The sequence below is a fragment of the Macrobrachium nipponense genome, chromosome 42 (genome assembly GCF_015104395.2).
Source record: "Macrobrachium nipponense isolate FS-2020 chromosome 42, ASM1510439v2, whole genome shotgun sequence".
Classification (NCBI taxonomy): Eukaryota; Metazoa; Arthropoda; class Malacostraca; order Decapoda; family Palaemonidae; genus Macrobrachium; species Macrobrachium nipponense.
In genome coordinates, this window is record NC_061103.1 from 39,023,697 (window position 1) to 39,041,634 (window position 17,938).

At 34.9% G+C, this 17,938-nt stretch overlaps 1 protein-coding gene across 5 annotated transcripts in view; it reads right to left on the bottom strand.

The window, feature by feature from the left end:
* Positions 1 to 4,904: 4,904 nt before the first annotated feature.
* Positions 4,905 to 17,938, bottom strand: part of LOC135213136 (uncharacterized) — an 86,161-nt gene continuing 73,127 nt past the window's right edge. For 3 of the 5 annotated variants that reach the window (XM_064247076.1, XM_064247072.1, XM_064247074.1), the window contains exons 2-8: positions 13,456 to 13,565; positions 10,721 to 10,780; positions 8,296 to 8,418; positions 7,263 to 7,476; positions 6,741 to 6,881; positions 6,219 to 6,355; positions 4,905 to 6,015 (exon numbers count right to left, since the gene is read on the bottom strand). In XM_064247076.1, coding sequence (XP_064103146.1) covers positions 5,810 to 6,015; positions 6,219 to 6,355; positions 6,741 to 6,881; positions 7,263 to 7,476; positions 8,296 to 8,418; positions 10,721 to 10,780; positions 13,456 to 13,564 — 990 coding nt within the window. In that variant the 5' untranslated portion in view covers position 13,565 and the 3' untranslated portion in view covers positions 4,905 to 5,809. The remainder of the gene's footprint in view (positions 6,016 to 6,218; positions 6,356 to 6,740; positions 6,882 to 7,262; positions 7,477 to 8,295; positions 8,419 to 10,720; positions 10,781 to 13,455; positions 13,566 to 17,938) is intronic. The other 2 variants (XM_064247077.1, XM_064247073.1) reach the window with 1 other exon arrangement.

Consider the following 17,938-nt stretch of genomic DNA (forward strand, 5'->3'; position numbering starts at 1 on the left):
CAAAATAAACTTAAAGGATACACAAAACTGAGGAACTTAGGATTGACCTCGAGTTAATCCAAGCTGGGGGTATAAACTGAGCCACAGACAGATTGCTGTCAGTTCACATTCGGCTTTCTAACATCTTTAGCTTCAACTAGTTTTATTCACGATTTTTATTCTAGAACTAATCCCTAAGGGAAGTCCAGTGAATCTAAGAATGTGACTCAGTGGTCTAGTTAAACTTTGATCTAACAGTGACCATCTAGCTACTGAAAAGCTTTGAATCAAATTTTTTTTTGATAAACAGTATACATGTGTGTGGACAACCCTTAAACAATGCCACAATAACCCTCCAAACTTCATAGCTATTTAGTAATTTTTACACTGTTCAGTGCAATGTAAAGGCAAATCCAACCCAAGGCTAAGGAGCAAGTCATATTTCAGTTTCTGGAAGAAAGAATCGTCAAAAACTCCAACTTGAGGATTGCTGATGCCAAGGATGAATGGTTCTGAATCTGCATCTAACCTGTAATGAGAGAAATAACAACTATTCAGTGTTAATTTGGACATTTTTTCGTGCAACAAAGTAATAATTGAAAATTTCCTTGCCTCAATAACTTGTTCTGATTGGGAATTTTAACATTTCTGTTAATACCTATTTGAATATGAATAACCTAAGGCAGATTTCATGTGTCTAAAATGGTATACGTGCATCTCCAAAAAGATAAATAGGTTTACACTGGTGTTTTAAACCTAATGCTGCCTCAGAAAAAAAAACATATTTTATGGCATTCCAGATGCAAAGATCTCTAATGGCTACCAAAATTTACATACATGGGGTTCCAGGCACTTCCTCAGTGACTTGTGAGTGAAGCACTGGGTCTGTTAACAAATTGGTTTGAAAATAGTGAACGGCTTTATTTAATTATGTTGGTCACAACAAAGACCTCACCACCGACTCATTCCAGTCGAAGTCTAATGCATAAACACTCCACAAAGAGGTACTAAACTTTCCCCAGTAATGTCGTCCTATCCTAAATTCATTTTTACTCTACCTAACTTAAGTTAAGACCCCAATTCACAATTACTTGGGGGCTTTTCCATCTAACGCACCCCACATAACCTTACCTAACCTGATCTGACATAGGGTGCCATGAATTATAAAGAAGCAATATTTGCTTCCTTACCTTCCTTGATTACTTCTAGTCCTTTTTATGCCACCCTCCCATAACTTACCCTTACCATAAACACTACAAACTCCCACTGTGGTCCTCAAAACATGACTTGAGGGTGTGTAGAAAGTGTTAAATGACTATTGCTGACTCTAATGAATGCAAAATTTGTCAAAATCACACAGAAACAACAACAAAAAAATCACTGCCAGAATCTCTCACCTCTAAGTAATCGTTGTTTTGTGAGCCTGAATGCCATCCTGTTTCCAACCACACTATTACAAAAACCATGGCCTATTTCATATTTAAAGTCCCTTTGCTCCCGAGTGCTTTCCGAACTTGCACACATCAAAACAATATGTTTTTTTCACCTAAATATGCTATTTTTGGCAGGCAAGGATTGCTAAAGTTTACAAATTAATCAGAAAGTTGTCAATAATGCATAAGTGAACAGCCAACACACAGATAACAATAGGATATCTTGACTGAATTACCAACAAACGAGAGAGGCCTGACAAGCCAGAGAACAAAAGCTGATTTAAACATGGAAGTGAACAGCATTCTGCAATGAGAAACACTCATTTTTGGAAGAAAACCCTCTAAAACTTCATTAAATTAGATACTCTCAGTGCTTTCCCCAAAATATCTCATTACAGGTAAAATTAAACTCCTTTTTTCGTCCATTAATCCCTATGACATCACTCACGTGTACTAATTGTTAACCTGCCCGCTTCGGAATGCCCAATGGGTATGAAAAACCGTATACTTGAAATTGATAAATTTTAAATTTACCTCACCACGGACTCAATCATATGTAGGTGGAGGCAAGTGAAATAAGCATGCAGGGCCAACAATAATCACCACAAATTCAGTATGGATACTCACTTTCAATGAAATATGCTTATAGAAAATGTATTCAACTCGGGATAGGTCTAAGCTTTGGCATATTGACCTCTCCCATCTTGCCTAGTATCTGCGCTTCAATAAACAACTGTGCAAAATTCGAGGCACTTCTCAAACATATTACACAAAACGTTTCAACGTCACTCTTTGTTGACATCTTGAGTTTCCCTTTAAACTTTCTCAACTCAGTGCAAACAAGCCACTATACATAGGCACGATCTGCCTTCCCATTTCTGGGCCTAGTACCACAGACTAGATTCCAATCACTTACATCTCTGTAGGAAAAATGTACAACCTAATGCCACAATATAAGCATACTGCGTGAACTTACCTGCCTGATGATGAATAAATAACGGGCCTATGGTTTCCTTGTCTTCGAAAATCACAGTAATCTAAGCTAGCACTGTTGTGAGGTAATTCTAAGCCCTCTTTTCGCGGTAAAGTAGACTTTGGCAGTTGACGTTATTTTACTTACTGAACAAGAATTTAAAGTAATATTTATTCAGACGACTGTAATTAACCCCAGGGGCCAGTACTAAACATGGCGAAATCATTGGACGCCCCAATCCCTAGTGGATGTCGTATCCGCGGTTACGTTCCTTGCAGGGTATTTCTAAAGAATAGTTCCGCACGGACTGCAAGGAACGTAACCGCAGATACGACATCCATTAGGGATTGGGACATCCAATGTATTTCGCCGTGTTTAGTACTGGCCCTTGGGGGTTAATTACAGTCGTCTGAATAAATATTACTGTAAATTCTTGTTAGTAAGTAAAATAACATAGGAAAACGTTCAACTGCCATTGTCTGCTTTACCGCGGAATGAGGGCTTTAGAATGACCAGTATGGATACTCTCGCTGAAATATGCTAATAAAAACGTTCTGTTCACGATAGTACTAGGCTCCATCCTGTTGACTACATCTTGCCTAGTATCTAAACTTCAATAAACTGTTGTGCAAAATTCGAGGAACTTTTGAAACATATTACAAACAATGTCACTCTTTGTTAATATCTTGACTTTCATTTCAAACTTTCTCAAACTCAGTATTAGCAAGCCACTAAATAGGCACCATCTGCTTTCCCATTTTTAGGCCTAGGTAGTACCTAGGACTGGATTCCAATCACTTACACCTCTGTAGGAAAAATGTACAGTCTAATGCCACAATATAAGCATATTGCGAGAACTTACCGGTCTGATTATGAATAAATAACAGGCACAAGGGTTCCTTGTCTTTGAAAATCAAAGTTTTAAGCTACCACCAACTCTACCAACCATGCATGCCGTCTTCTGTGAAATTGCCAATACATTTTCATTATTTTTATTTACGGCTTAGAAAATTAACATTTTGTGAATATGCTATTGGTGTTGAAGAATTCAAAGGATTTCCTTAATAAATATTGGTAATTGTACCTTTTTTAGATTAAAATTATGACTTTTATCAGGGGTTGTGTTATGATTGATGTGGTAAACTTAAAAGAAACTAGCCAAAGGGAAAAACTAAAATATTACTAACAATTACACAGTAAATGAGCTACACATTTAATAATAATAATAATAATAATAATAATAATAATAATAATAATAATACTTCATTTACAAAATGAAACAATGAAGATTTATTTACCTATGATTCTTTTCGTCCACTCAACTGCTTGAAATACCCCATGTTGAAACTCGAGGATATTTTCAACTCTCTCTCTCTCCTCTCTCTCTCTCTCGTTTATTTCCAACCATATTCTGCAAATTTTCTCACAAGATTACACCAACATTGTCTTACAAGATTACCATACTCGTAGGAAATCGCCCACAGTACTTACAAGTCGTGTAGGACGTGCGATGTAGGCATTAGGCATCACTAAAGGGTGTTTGGGGCGTCCCTTAAGCCCCTAGCTTACACCCTCCACTGTTCAGCCTTTACTTCAACCTCCTTATACACCTCATTTCTTTACATTGCTGTCCAAAACACCCTTAAGCGTTCCACCTCTAGATCCTTGTACGTCTCCTTTATTTTCTGGCTCTCTTTTATCTTCACAATCTTGACACCTCTGGATACACAGGGGTATATGTGAGACTTCCTTTCGAAATGCATGCATAGAGATCGTACCATTTTATCGGTAATATTTAGAGTTTGAAGCTCGGAGACGAATTAGGTTCGGGAACGTTACACTGAGAGACAAAACGAAAGATAGTTAGTTTCTCCAGAGAAATTTGTAATCAATGGGCTTGGATAATGAATCTATTTAGCTTTTGCTACGACAACACCAAGTTCATATATAGGTCCTACGAATGTAAGCTGATCTATAGTATTTACAGAATATTTGTCGTTTGCTCACGATTTCAACTGTAGAATTGTTCGTATTTCCCATTTCCTTCATATGAAAGCTTAATTGAAATATTTTCCTGTTTTTCACATTAAATCAGTGGCGTATATGGCATTCCATCAGTCGCCCCCCTGATGGAATGCCAAGATACTTTTTTGGGGGGTCCCAAAGAAAACTACACAAAACTAATGTACCAGTTCTGTAATTAGTAAAATATACTACTCTCGAATGTATATATCCATGTGGATGAAGGCAAATCATCGTATTAGTAATTAATAAACCTGTATTTGAAATTATAGAGCTCAATTTTAGATTAATTTTCAACTCTTATAATATGCAAATGCATCAAATACTGTAATGTAATATTCAAATTGTCGGGGGGGGGGGAGAACATGGGGGCTGCCCAAGCATCTGTCTAGGGGGAAGGGGGCTGCCCCCCCAGAGTGACGTCACTGCATCAAATGCTACCATCTCCATACTTCATTATTTCCCTTACCATAAATAAGGAAGTTCAACAACAAACAATCACTTGAAAATATTTATTAGTCATTCACGAAAACGTTTCCATTGTAAACATAAACACAATGTCACGAGAAAATAACATCTAGCAACTGGCATTGAATATTCATATATATATAAACTCATTCCTTTATTGCCTCTGTAACAGCAGTGTGTACACACCAGAGGTGCAGAGTCACATCTAAAAAAAATAGAAAAAAAAATAAAAAGGAGTGTTTGATAAGAGATACAGTCAGTTAACTGCACAGACTGTCTTGTGCCACATCACTGAATTTGGAGAATCGTGTGGACTGCCTAGACGCAGCTTGAGAATCTGTGCGTTCTTGTGCAAGTGAACTTTTTGAAAAAAAGTTACAAATTCATTTCCTCTTTGGGAGGGAAACTGTACATACTGCATTGATGTCTGAGTGGGTAAAAAATGGGTCCTTAATGTTACAACTAAAACTAGTTATGTATATACAGACTTAGAAAAATTCCTAGTACAAAAATGTGCGATGTTTATCATGGCTTACCTCAGCACAGTTTATTTTTTTATCATTCAGAGCGCGGAAGAAGCTAAGTCATAAAGTAATTCCTTTTTACAAGATCATTCCAAAAAATAGGCGTTTCTATGCTACGAGAGTATTTTGGAACAAAAGAGGGTATAGTTCTCCTTCAAGAAATGAATTTTCTCAGCAATATTTACCCCTAAAAAGAGCAATGACCACCGTCATAAAATATAAACACAAAAACACAACTGCCAAAAGTAGCTATCTAACAAGCTTCTCTGAACATCAATGACGCCCTGTAATATATATGTATGTACATAACATCTTGTTGTGGTGACTTCCAGTCTTCAAAGAGGCCTCATTCAGAGACTGGAGTAGGTGGCAACAACCTGCGTGGCTGACGTTTCGACGTAACCCCAGTATCATGCGGCGTAGCTGAGCACTGGGTCGTCGCCGATCTTGTTGTTGACGAACAGCGGGTGCTTGGTGGCCCGCACGATGACCAGGCCCAAGCGAGCCACGAGGCAGAACACGGAGACCCCCAGCAGCACGACGATGAAGTAGCCCGTTTCCATGGTCGAGTCGGCGTACTTCTTGATGTAGATGCCAGAGAGGGTCAAGACAATGACTGCAGAGGAGAAGAAAAAAGGTAATTTTTGAGTGAGTTGGGTCAATTTGACATTATCTTTATTGCTAAAAATTTAGAAGATAAACCCCTATTCATATGGAGCGAGCCTACAGGGGGCCACTGGCTTGAAATTCAATCTTTACGGCAGTCAAAACAGAATCAGGAGAATTACGTGTGACAAACAGATAAAATTCTACACATACCTGCATACTGAGTGACTGTATAACGAACAAATCGATCCAAGACAGTATTCTCCAAGATGAACCACAACAGCATAATTCCAGATATTGTTCCAAGGACAATATAAACAATCAACTGCTTTTCCAAGTGAGCTTCATACCTGTGAACAAGAATTTGTAATTAGCATATTAGTGATTTACCTGTGACCACCTGAATAAATTGTATCTATAGAGCTCTACAGGACAGTATTGATATTAGCTACCTTTACAGGCTGCTCTAGGGGCAAGAGCCCATGATGGCTAGCTTATACTAGCTGAGTCTACTGCAGTAATATCATCTGTAACTAAAATCTAAGCTTCAAGTGACTTGCTGAAGAGCTGTGATCATTTAACTACATTGCATCTGTAAAGGCCTTCAGTACAATACTGATATCAGCTGACGTTACAGGATGTTTTAGAGCCAAGAGCCCGTGCTGGCTTACTTCTACTGGCTGAATATACAGCAACAATCAATTTTAACTAAAATCAAAGATCGAGGTGACTTACTGAAGAGCAATTCCAAGGTTGAGCAATGCAGCAATGGTGGACCAAGTGGTATAGATGGCTAGGCCATTGTGCCAGAGAATTCTGAACATCCAGAGGTCTACCCTGGCATGTCGGCTCATCCATGGGCCGTGGATGTATACTCTGAAATGAATAAATGATCTTTGTTTACGTGCTGGGAGGTCATAAGTACAGTATTTTCGCTCAGACTTATTTTTCAAGATTTACTTTCATTTTCATGCACCTGACGTTTTATTAAAACCCTGACATGCCAGATTGGATGTATTGATAAGATTTTTCATTGCATAAAAAAATTAGAATTTCCCTCGTATATTATTCACTAAAGGTAATATAATTCTGTGTTTTCTTTGAGACTGATGTTCCAAGAATTGCAATAATTCTGCACATCCATATTGCCATGCAACTGACATTTTCTTAAAACCATGACGAGACAGATTAAACGTATCAGTCCCATTCTTACTTGAAACAATCAAAACAACTACGAATAAAGGTATAGATTCATACGTTCCATGGATGATCCCCAGAGCAATCCAGTTCGAGAGGCAGACGACCCACAAGATGGCTGAAGAGTAGATGATCAGTTCCCTGTCCCACAAGAAGAGCCACACAACGTTGGCCAAAAGGTTGATCGAGTACACGATCAGGAAGGCTGGAGTCACCACGGGTGGACTGACGTACACAGGACCCACGGCATTACGACGACACAGCAAGATGAGAGCTACAGGTGGAGGTTGTGAGAAGAATGATTCATGAGAGTTTAAAGGTGCACTGTTTAACCTTGACTTTTTATTTTGTCCCTAAGTTGTCCTACTATTAGAAGCACCGAATGTCAAGATGGGTGACTCTTTAACATTGGCATTCAATTGATCCCAAGTTATACCATTACAAGCACTGAATGTAAAAATGGTAGACTCTTTAACCTTGGTATTTAATTGTTCCCAAGTTATCATGTTATTACTAGCACTTGATATAAAGATGGTAGACACTTTAACCTTGGCATTTAATTGTTCCCAAGTTATCCCACTATGAAAAGATTATAAATTATATTCACACAGATGTAAAAAGGTAGACTGATTAACCTTGACATTTCAGTTTGTTCCTAAATTACTGCAAGCATTGAGAGTTACAGTAGCAAATGTAAAAAAAAGTGGGTTATTTAACCTTGACTCTTCAATATAGTCCTAAATTGTCCTATTTGCAAGAACTCAGACATCTAATTAAATTCACATAGATGTAAAACTTTAGACTGTTTAACCTTGACGTGTCATTGTTCCCAAATTATCCTGCTATGACAAGTCCTAAGATATTAAATCATATCCACATTTATATAAAAACAGTAGATTGTTCAAATTTAACATTTCATTAAATTTTCAAATGATTCTATTATTACATGCATCAAGACAATAAGTTATATTAAAATTTTAAAAAATGCCTTGATAATTAGAAATTTATGGAGCTAAAAATATCAGTAAACAAATGACTAGAAAAAATAAGTGTTTACATCACGTTTTACTCTAAGGGGTGGAATAGTACTCACTGTATAGGTGAGCCAACAGGAGCCATATGTAGATGACAGTCCATATCATGAAGGTGAATCCAGCCGGGGTCACATCAGTGTCGTAGATGGCGGACAGGTTTCCAACAGTCGAGTTAAAAATGCCTGTGATGGAGATATTTCGTTATTTGTGCTTGCAACGTATAAAGAGTACAACAAAATACTAACTCGTAGACTAGACAAAGTCTACAGTACTGTATTATCAAAATAGACTGTAATTAAATGTTTTATATTATAAATTGTTCATAGAAATCGTAAATCTAGTGGTAGGAACCGTCAGGACTACAGAAAATTTAGAAGCTGCTGTGGATAACTACATAATATTAAAAAACAAAACTGTTCCAGATTTCATGTGTTTCCAAATAGAAGTATTTCAGTTTAATGTAAATGTAGTTTCGTTTGCTGTGGACTTAATAATTACAACAAAACAGTTTATAAGAAACAAAAATACATGTATAAAAATTGATATACATTACATAATTTGCAAGTCGCCCACAGAAGAAAGTATACATAAAAATCTGTAGATTTGTAAATCAAAAAGAAAAAGCTCTTCAAATCATCATAGTGGTATCTTTATTTATGGGAGTTTTTTTCTAAACGTGGAAAGTTGTACAACAGATTATGAAGTTGTTAACTCTATTAGGTTTAGTAATCAAACTAGAATTCATGTAAACCAATAACACAGCTATAAGTTTAATATCCTACACATTTCCTTTTCATCAGTATAAAGAGTTTACAATTCAAGGGAAATGATTCTTTTTCTTGTGGATTTACGTAAAGAACAGCAACCAGTAAAGTTTGAATTTTGACTAGTGTGATTTGTATTCCCTAGTCAACTGGCTGTCAGGTCAGAGATACAAACTACAGTTTTGTTTGTAATTTTCATTGCCATTACTTAGAGGTATTTACCTTTAGTCTCGTCTGCGGCTCAGAATACATAACACAAAATACATGATACACTTTCAGGGGGTCATTCATTTATAAGTATATCAAAAGGGGGCAAATTTTAATTTCGAATTTAGTTCGATACGAAAATAGAGTTGATTCCACACCACAGAATTGTTTTGGGGGTGCGAATTGGGCCACCAATATTATACCAAAAATCAGTTAAAACTGTTTTGCCTGCTGCTGGTTATTCTCACGGTAAAACAAGGTCAAATGAACGAAGTTTTAGAAAATTGATTCATGCACGTTTTAATATTCATATTGTGAAAGTTATTTACAGAAGAAAAAAACATGCAGTCTCTGTTTAATCTTGTCATACAGGCAATAGACAAGAGATTGGTGCACTAGTGCTGAATTTTAATGAAAGAATGATACTATTGGTTACTTTACTTGATTTAAGAATACAGAAAGCTTTGACAGAATTGAAGGCACTACCAAAGTATTTTCCAGTTTCCATGTTACTTGCAGTTTGAAATAACAGGGTTCCAGTTTAACCTGATCATATTAAGGAAAATGTTAGGAGCATATATATATATATATATATATATATATATTATATATATATATATATATATATATACACGTGCATGATTTTGCCACATACATTACACAAGTTATACATAATATTTAACAGCAAGCCTAGGAAAATACAGGTCCTATTATGCAATATCATGTCATTGCTAAATCAATGAGATTTACATTCACTGCTGGGGGGTGCATGTCGTGGAAATACCAGAACCATCGGAATATTCCAAAACCTGAAATGTGAAAAATACCATCCGACATGTATGGGAGTATTTCATTCAGAAGCTCAACATTGGTACAGGATGATCTCATTAAGGTAAGCTTCTCATGAAGGCCCTCTTGCAAGAAATTGCCAGAGAATGCAGGAAGCACTGAAATTGCAGGTGTGTAGCTATGCAATCTGTAGTGGATGAACTAAACACCATATTGCTTAACGTCTAACATGGTGTCAACTTGAGCTTAGAGCTCGTTAGCTCTTCTTAATCAGATGCCATTCAAGAGTCCCTGTACCACTCTGTTTCCTCCAGGTTCTACCCAAGAGTGGCTGCAACCATTGCGTATGGAATATTGCTCCAGGAAACTAAGAGATATTCAGTAGCTTAACCTTCGGAAACAGAATATGCGGAAAGGTTTGATCTTAATAGAATTATGCGGGCAAGAAGAATCCAAAAAAGGCTTTACAGTATAAGCTGAAAAGGAAATAGAAACTGGCTGTCAGTCACAGCAGATGTTATTAAAAAACATACGCAATCTTTCACGGCTTGACGATAAAGAAAGTAAAACAAAACATGCAAGAAAGCCTAGGGAATAGCGTTCCGATTTGTACAGCTTTTTCCAAAACATGCAGCACGATGCTCAGGCTACAGGATGCCATGCAGAAATAATAAAATAAAGAAGAACATTCAAGTTATGTACAGTTGTGTGAGTTTTCTTTTACCTTGTGGGGGAACACCTAGGCCATAATCCGTCACTATGTTGTTGATTTTTGCAAATATGTCTGCGGAGAGAATTTGTGTTGGGATAAAACATCTCTACTGACAAAATGATTCTTGAGTCTAAGCTGAACTTGTTCTACCTAACCTATTCGGTTTGATGATTCGATCAGACGTTAATATACAAGCCTACTTAATTCTGGAGGCTTTCAGTGGGTAAAATCTGTTCAGTCTTAGGTTTGAACTTCGAATTTAAAATTTAACACCTTCGGAAAATTAATAATGTTTTAGTTATCTAGTAAATATTTACTGCACTTTCTTACTCAAGCCTCTAGTACATACTTTAAAAACTTCTTAAGTATTGCAACCTTCCCTTAATATACTTGTAATATACTTAAACTGCATCTAGCCTAATGTTCCTCGCTTTCAAAATATCCAGGTTTTACTCATATTTTCACCCACATTCAAACTCTCCTATAACAAATGGTTATCCAGAATCATCATAATGGTTTACTCACAATCTCTAATATTTCTGACCTTCTGTTCCTTTGCCACCTTCATTTTCATCTACCGATTTTTATAAGATTTTCAAACCTAACTTCATTTATCCGAGTTCAGTCTTCTTCAGTGACTCAGGTCGTCCACTCGCACGATTACGTAAACAAAAAGTACCTAACAAATTACATTCTACATTCCATCAGCCTCTTGAGCGCTTTCCGTTTGGAGTCAAATACTAATTGCAAACATTTTTTCTAAACACTGGTCAATTATCTATGCAACTCAGCTCACGCCGGCGTCGAACCCAAGGACGTGACTCGTATAACTATCAAGGACGTGTCGAGTGCAAGATTGGGTGTACTTGTCCGTGTGATTGCTGATCGATACTCATTTGTATTTGTGAAATACCGGACCTATGAATATCGTGATGCAAGCATAATGTGTGTGTTATTTTAATGTTACTAAACATTAGCAAAAAAACGAAGTTTTGCTCCAATATGATTATTTATATATATATATATATATATATATATATATATATATATATATATATATATATATGAATAACTTGATCACGAAGTATATAAAACGTGATGTTATGTATAAATAAAGGTTTTTTGCCACGAAGGAAAAAATGAAAAAGCGAGATAGACAAGTACTTTCGGTCCTGTTCGGACCCTTTGCCTCAGTAAAGTACTGAGGCAAAGGGTCCGAACAGGACCGAAAGTACTTGGCTATCTCGCTTTTTCATTTTTTCCTTCGTGGCAAAAAACCTTTATATATATATATATATATATATATATATATATATATATATATATATATATATATATATATATATATATATATATATTATTCTAATTTGAGTCTGTCATCTAAAATACAAGACCTATCAATATCCTTATAAAACCATAATATGTTACTAAAGATTAGCAAGTAACACTCGAAGTTTTTGCTCCTCCAAAAATTATTTCTTTACTTTCTTAATGTTATTCTGTTATCTGATATAGATCACCAGAGTATCTCCTCTAAATTAGGACTAAATTATGCTAATGAAGTCTTTTCTTTGACATCAAATCAGACTTTCTGAGAGTCAATTCAAAGCAACGTTCCTAAGAAATTAGTTGTCTGTTTCACTGTCCAAAAATAATAACAACATTGATGAATCTAAGATATAAACATCAAATATGGTAAAGACATTCTCTTGTGGCTGAAGTATGAAAAAATAAATTAACAGATAAATAAAAAAAGTATATAAATAAATGAAAAAACATTCAGGTAATGATGATAACATCATGCTCTTTATTTTATAACAGAAGAATCACCGTCAACACGCTAATAATAATGCAAGAATTTCTCCTCGACACACACAAAAAAAAAAAAATTTAGGTTAGTAAATTAACCAAGAACATGAACTGAGGTCATCTGTAATTTTCCATATAAGAATAGATATTAGCCAACCTAAGTATAAAATCAAATAAATTGTAAACTAAAATCTACTAGGTATTAACAAATCTAAAATTATAAACTAAAAATCTACTAGCTATTAACCAACCTAAGTATAAAATAAAATAAATTTTAAGTTAAAAATGTGCTAGATATTAACCAACCTAAGCATAAAATAAAATAAATTGTAAATTAAAAATCTACAAGGTATTAACCAACCTAAGTATAAAATAAAACAAATTATAAATAAAAAAATCTACTAGGTATTAACCAACCTAAGTATAAAAAAAATAAATTATAAGTTAAAAACCTACTAGGTATTAACCAACATAAGTATAGAATAAAATAAATTACAAACGAAAAATTTGCTAGATATTAACCAACCTAAGTATAAAATAAAATAAATAAAAAATTGAAAATCTATTAGGTATTGCCCAACCTAAGCATAAAATAAAATAAATTAAAAATTAAAAATCTACTAGGTATTATCCAACCCAAGTATAAAATAAAAGAAAATAAAATTATAAATTAAACAACTACATGCTAAGAACTAACAATTAAAACATCTTGGACGTCGAATAAAATCGAAAAATATATATATCTATCTATATATATATATATATATACATATATATATATATATATATATATATATATATATATATATATATATATATATATATATATATATATATATATAATATCAGATAAACAACGACCTACTACAAAGACACATCCAACTTCAGGATCGTTCTTTCCAAAAATTCTGACGAAAAAAACAGAGTAAAATACTGACCTCCTGCGTACTGTGGAAAAGCAGAGAGCTGGTTGAGGGCCACCGTCCCGGCGAAAATCAGGAAATTCACCAACACCAGCGCTATGCGAGCCCCGCTGTGTTCTCCCATTCTGGAAAGAAGAGCGCTTCAGTTAGCGACGGGATTGACCAAGTAGTGTGCCCGGAACTGTGTTTGTTGGGGAGCGAGTGACTACCCCAATGCAAGTCTTGCATTTTAATTGTTTACTCACGCTTTTAACTCCTTGTGAATTTCACCACTCATTTCCTTTTATATCAAGCGTTTTCTTCTTTCTGTATATCCTTTTACCTTCTGTTAATTCTTGCTTATGAACACTAGAATAGTCTTTGGAAGATTGAATTTCAAGTCAGTGGCTCCTTTTGTGGGTTTGCTCCATACGAATAAGGTTAATCGTTTAGATAATAATAATAATAAAATAATAATAATAATAATAATAATATAATAATAATAATAATAATAATAATAATAATAATAATAGTTTTGTTGATCGTTATGATGGGGATCTGAGATTTGTGTATTACAGAATACAGAGAATTTTACTGTATCACTAGGAGGGATATTGCTGTAAGCTACGTATCGGTTTCTTGTAAATTCAGGTGTTTTAGTATATATATGAATATACTATATATATATATATATATATATATATAATTATATAATATATATATATATACACTATATATTTATATAATATATAGACACAGATATTGCTATATCTAAACGGTAATATTAATGCGATATTAAAGACAATGATTAAATCAACGTGACGAAAACAATGCTCCATGACAGTTCAAAATTTATGAAATGTAAATAAACAATTGTATGCACACACAACACACACATACACATATTTTTTATATATACACATACACAAATACATACAAATGTATGTTTGTAACCACACAAACGCAGGGGAATGAAAACACCCACGGCACGCTATAGCTATCACACCGCAAGACTTATCAAGGGCAAACTGATACCCAAAGTTGTTTGGGTAAACATTGCTTATCGGCGGAAGTAAGCCATTGGGCACAGAGACGGAGCGAAATCGATCAAATAGGCCGGGCCACTGCCGCATTGTCTCGCCAATGAGTTGATAAGGAAGTGGGATCTGTAATATATAATACATTGGGTTCGTCTTAATGAGGTTGATGGGTTGGGGAAAAGAGGAGGATGTGGCTATGTATCTGAGGATGTGTATGTGAAGATGCATATGACAATAACGATGTATATAATGAATTACATACATATATAATTTATATAAAAATATATTATATATTATGTATATATAATATATATATATATATATATATATATATATATATATATTATATATATATTTATGCATTAAGCTACAAAACGTCCTTTAATATCCAATTCGCTCTACCTCGGAATTAATATATTTTCATATATATGTTGGCCGAATCGATAATGTATATAATGAATTACATACATGTATAATTTATGTCTATATATATATATATATATATATATATATATATATATATGTATATATATATATAATATATATATATATATATATATATATATATATATATATATATATGCATTAAGCTACAAATGTCCTTTAATATCCAATTCTCTCTACCTCGGAATTAATATATTTTCATATATATGTTGGCCGAACATATATATGAACCCACGAGAGGACGAAATTATTATTAAATAAAAAATTCCCCGTCGGTTAACATATATGAAAATATATTAATTCCAAGATAGAGCCAATTGGATATTAAAGGATATTTGTAGCTTAATGCATGTATATGAATCACGGTGATGTGATAAAAATTCATACATATATTTATATGTCTTACCTCACAGACTAATGGACATGCATAAATACGTAATAAAAGTAAGAAACTATAACTCTCGCTAAAGTAAAGACTAATAAAAGAATCAGAAATAACGTATAATTCTCCTTATAAAAAAAAGAGAAAAAAATAACTTCCACTCCTAATGCACATGGGTAGTAATTCAAGGAGAGAGAGAGAGAGAGAGAGAGAGAGAGAGAGAGAGAGAGAGAGAGAGAGAGAGAAGAAAAAAAATGAGGATTTCTTTCCAAATATTGACCTTAGGCCTCTGGGCTATTCACCAAAGAGAAGATCCCGGCTGATCGGGGGATATTTTTTAAGTTTCTAGGTGAGAGAGGACGAATATTAAAAAGATACAGGGCCTTGGGTCTAAGGGGCAAGATCTTTGTGTGTGTGTGTGTGTGTGTGTGTATGGTAGGTGTTTCTAAGGTAAGGTTTGTGGCGTAAGTCAGCGTATGTATGTATGTATGATCTACCTGAAGAGAGAGACAGCAGTCTCTGAAATATAGTATGTTCTCTCTATATTTTGGCGTTTTTATGGGCTCCTTTTATTAGATGTAAGTATGAATGTATGTATGTATGTATGTATGTGTGCACACCATACGAAATTCCACAAAGAACACAATTTAAAAAAAAAGGACAAATTATACCTCTCGGGAAATATACAGTAGGGATACTGCCTCCAACTGTATATGTGTAGCGTAAATACAGCCGAACCAACGCCCTATAATCAAGCACTTACACAGGAGAGAGGTGTAGGAAGGACACCCTACACCCTAGAATCCCTTTCCCCCCACACACCCGCCCCTGTACACACACAAAAAAGGTTAATAGATAAAAAAAAAACAACTTCCTTTACAGATATCATTCTCTAACATAACGGAAGTTCATTTGTCATCGCTTTCAAAAAAAAATATCACAATTGCTGCTCAAGTGGTTAAGTAGTGACATTAAATAATGATAGATATTGATAAAATAATAGAGAACATTATTATAATGTCAAGAGCTTCGTTTTTGTTCATTTATTTGAAATTTTACAAAATAGAAATGTTTTCACTTTCTGGTCCTACTTCTAGGAGAATCAGTAACATTATAGGTTTATTTATCCAGAAGAAAAATGGCCTTAGGTTGTTTAAAAGGCATGCTGTCAAGTCTTTTCAATAATAATAATAATAATAATAATAATAATAATAATAATAATAATAATAATAACGATCCCAAGATCCCTGAAAAGGAATCTAGAAAAACTAGAGGCTGAAGTAGCTCCAGGACTTATGCAGAAGTGTGTGATCCTAGAAACGGCGCACATAGTAAGAAAAGTGATGGACTAGGATCCTAAGGAGCAGGATGCAACCCAGAACCCCACACTATAAATACCACCCAGTCGAATTAGAGGACTGTGATAGTGCAAAAAAAAAAAAAAAATAACAATAATAATAATTATAATGTAATTTTACAAAACAGTCCATTTAGTACACGACAGCACTTGCTGAAACCTCCTTAATAATAATAATAATAATAATAATAATAATAATAATAATATCACCTTACAAAACCGACCAATTAGTTTACGACAGATCCTGCTATAATTTTCAACAACAACAACAATAATAATAATAATAATAATAATAATAATAATAATAATAATATAATAATAATAATAATACCAACAGCCAAACAGGCAACATTTAGTTTTCCAAGCAATATTCAGGCGACACCCAACCTACCACTAGCCAAGTATGACCTTTCCGAGCAAAAGGTTCGTTTTAAACATGTCATGGCGACCGAGGTCACACTGAGAGAGAGAGAGAGAGGAGGACTCTCAGCTCGGCTCGGCTCTGCTCAACCGTGCGTTATTGAATGCCTGCCGTGAATTATTCGGCAGGAGCATCGTCGCTTTCGGGAGATGGACGCCCTAACGCGCGTCTTTCCGGAGGGAGCTTACTAGGGGACGATGATTGCCACTCCCTACTCCCTCCCTCCCACCCTCCCTCACTGCCCAAGGGGGTTTCCTTCCCCCCCCCCCCCTCCCCCCCCCCCCCCCCCCGGCACCGCAAACCCACAGGTATTCATAATCGATGGGTGGTTGGTTGAACGCCTAGGCAGTGATGTGTTGGGCTGGCTTCGTACTTTTATATAGAATATATTATATATATAATATATATCTTATTTATTAATATATCTATATATTATATAATATATATATATATATATATATATTATATATATATAGATCATTGCTTAGTTCAACAGATGCACAATGAACCATTCACAAAAAAATGGTACAATTACTTCCTCCCATTCCCTGTATGTATATGAATATGCATATACGTGCGTGTGTGTTAGCGAAGAGGCAATAAAAGAATACGGATTTCCGTACTTATAACTTTACGGAGAACAGAAAAACTTGAATTTCGCAAAAAAAGTTAACACGACCGGAAGGAGAAATTCGATGGACAGGACGCTGTGAAGACATGGTTTGGTGATTGCATCACTTTTCCTCCGTGTGATTTCCTCCTTGGAAAGGGAAGTTTGAGAGAGAGAGAGAGAGAGAGAGAGAGAGAGAGAGAGAGAGAGAGAGAGAGAGAGAGATGAAACCAGTCGTTCGAGAGGAAAGTGGATGATTTGAGTT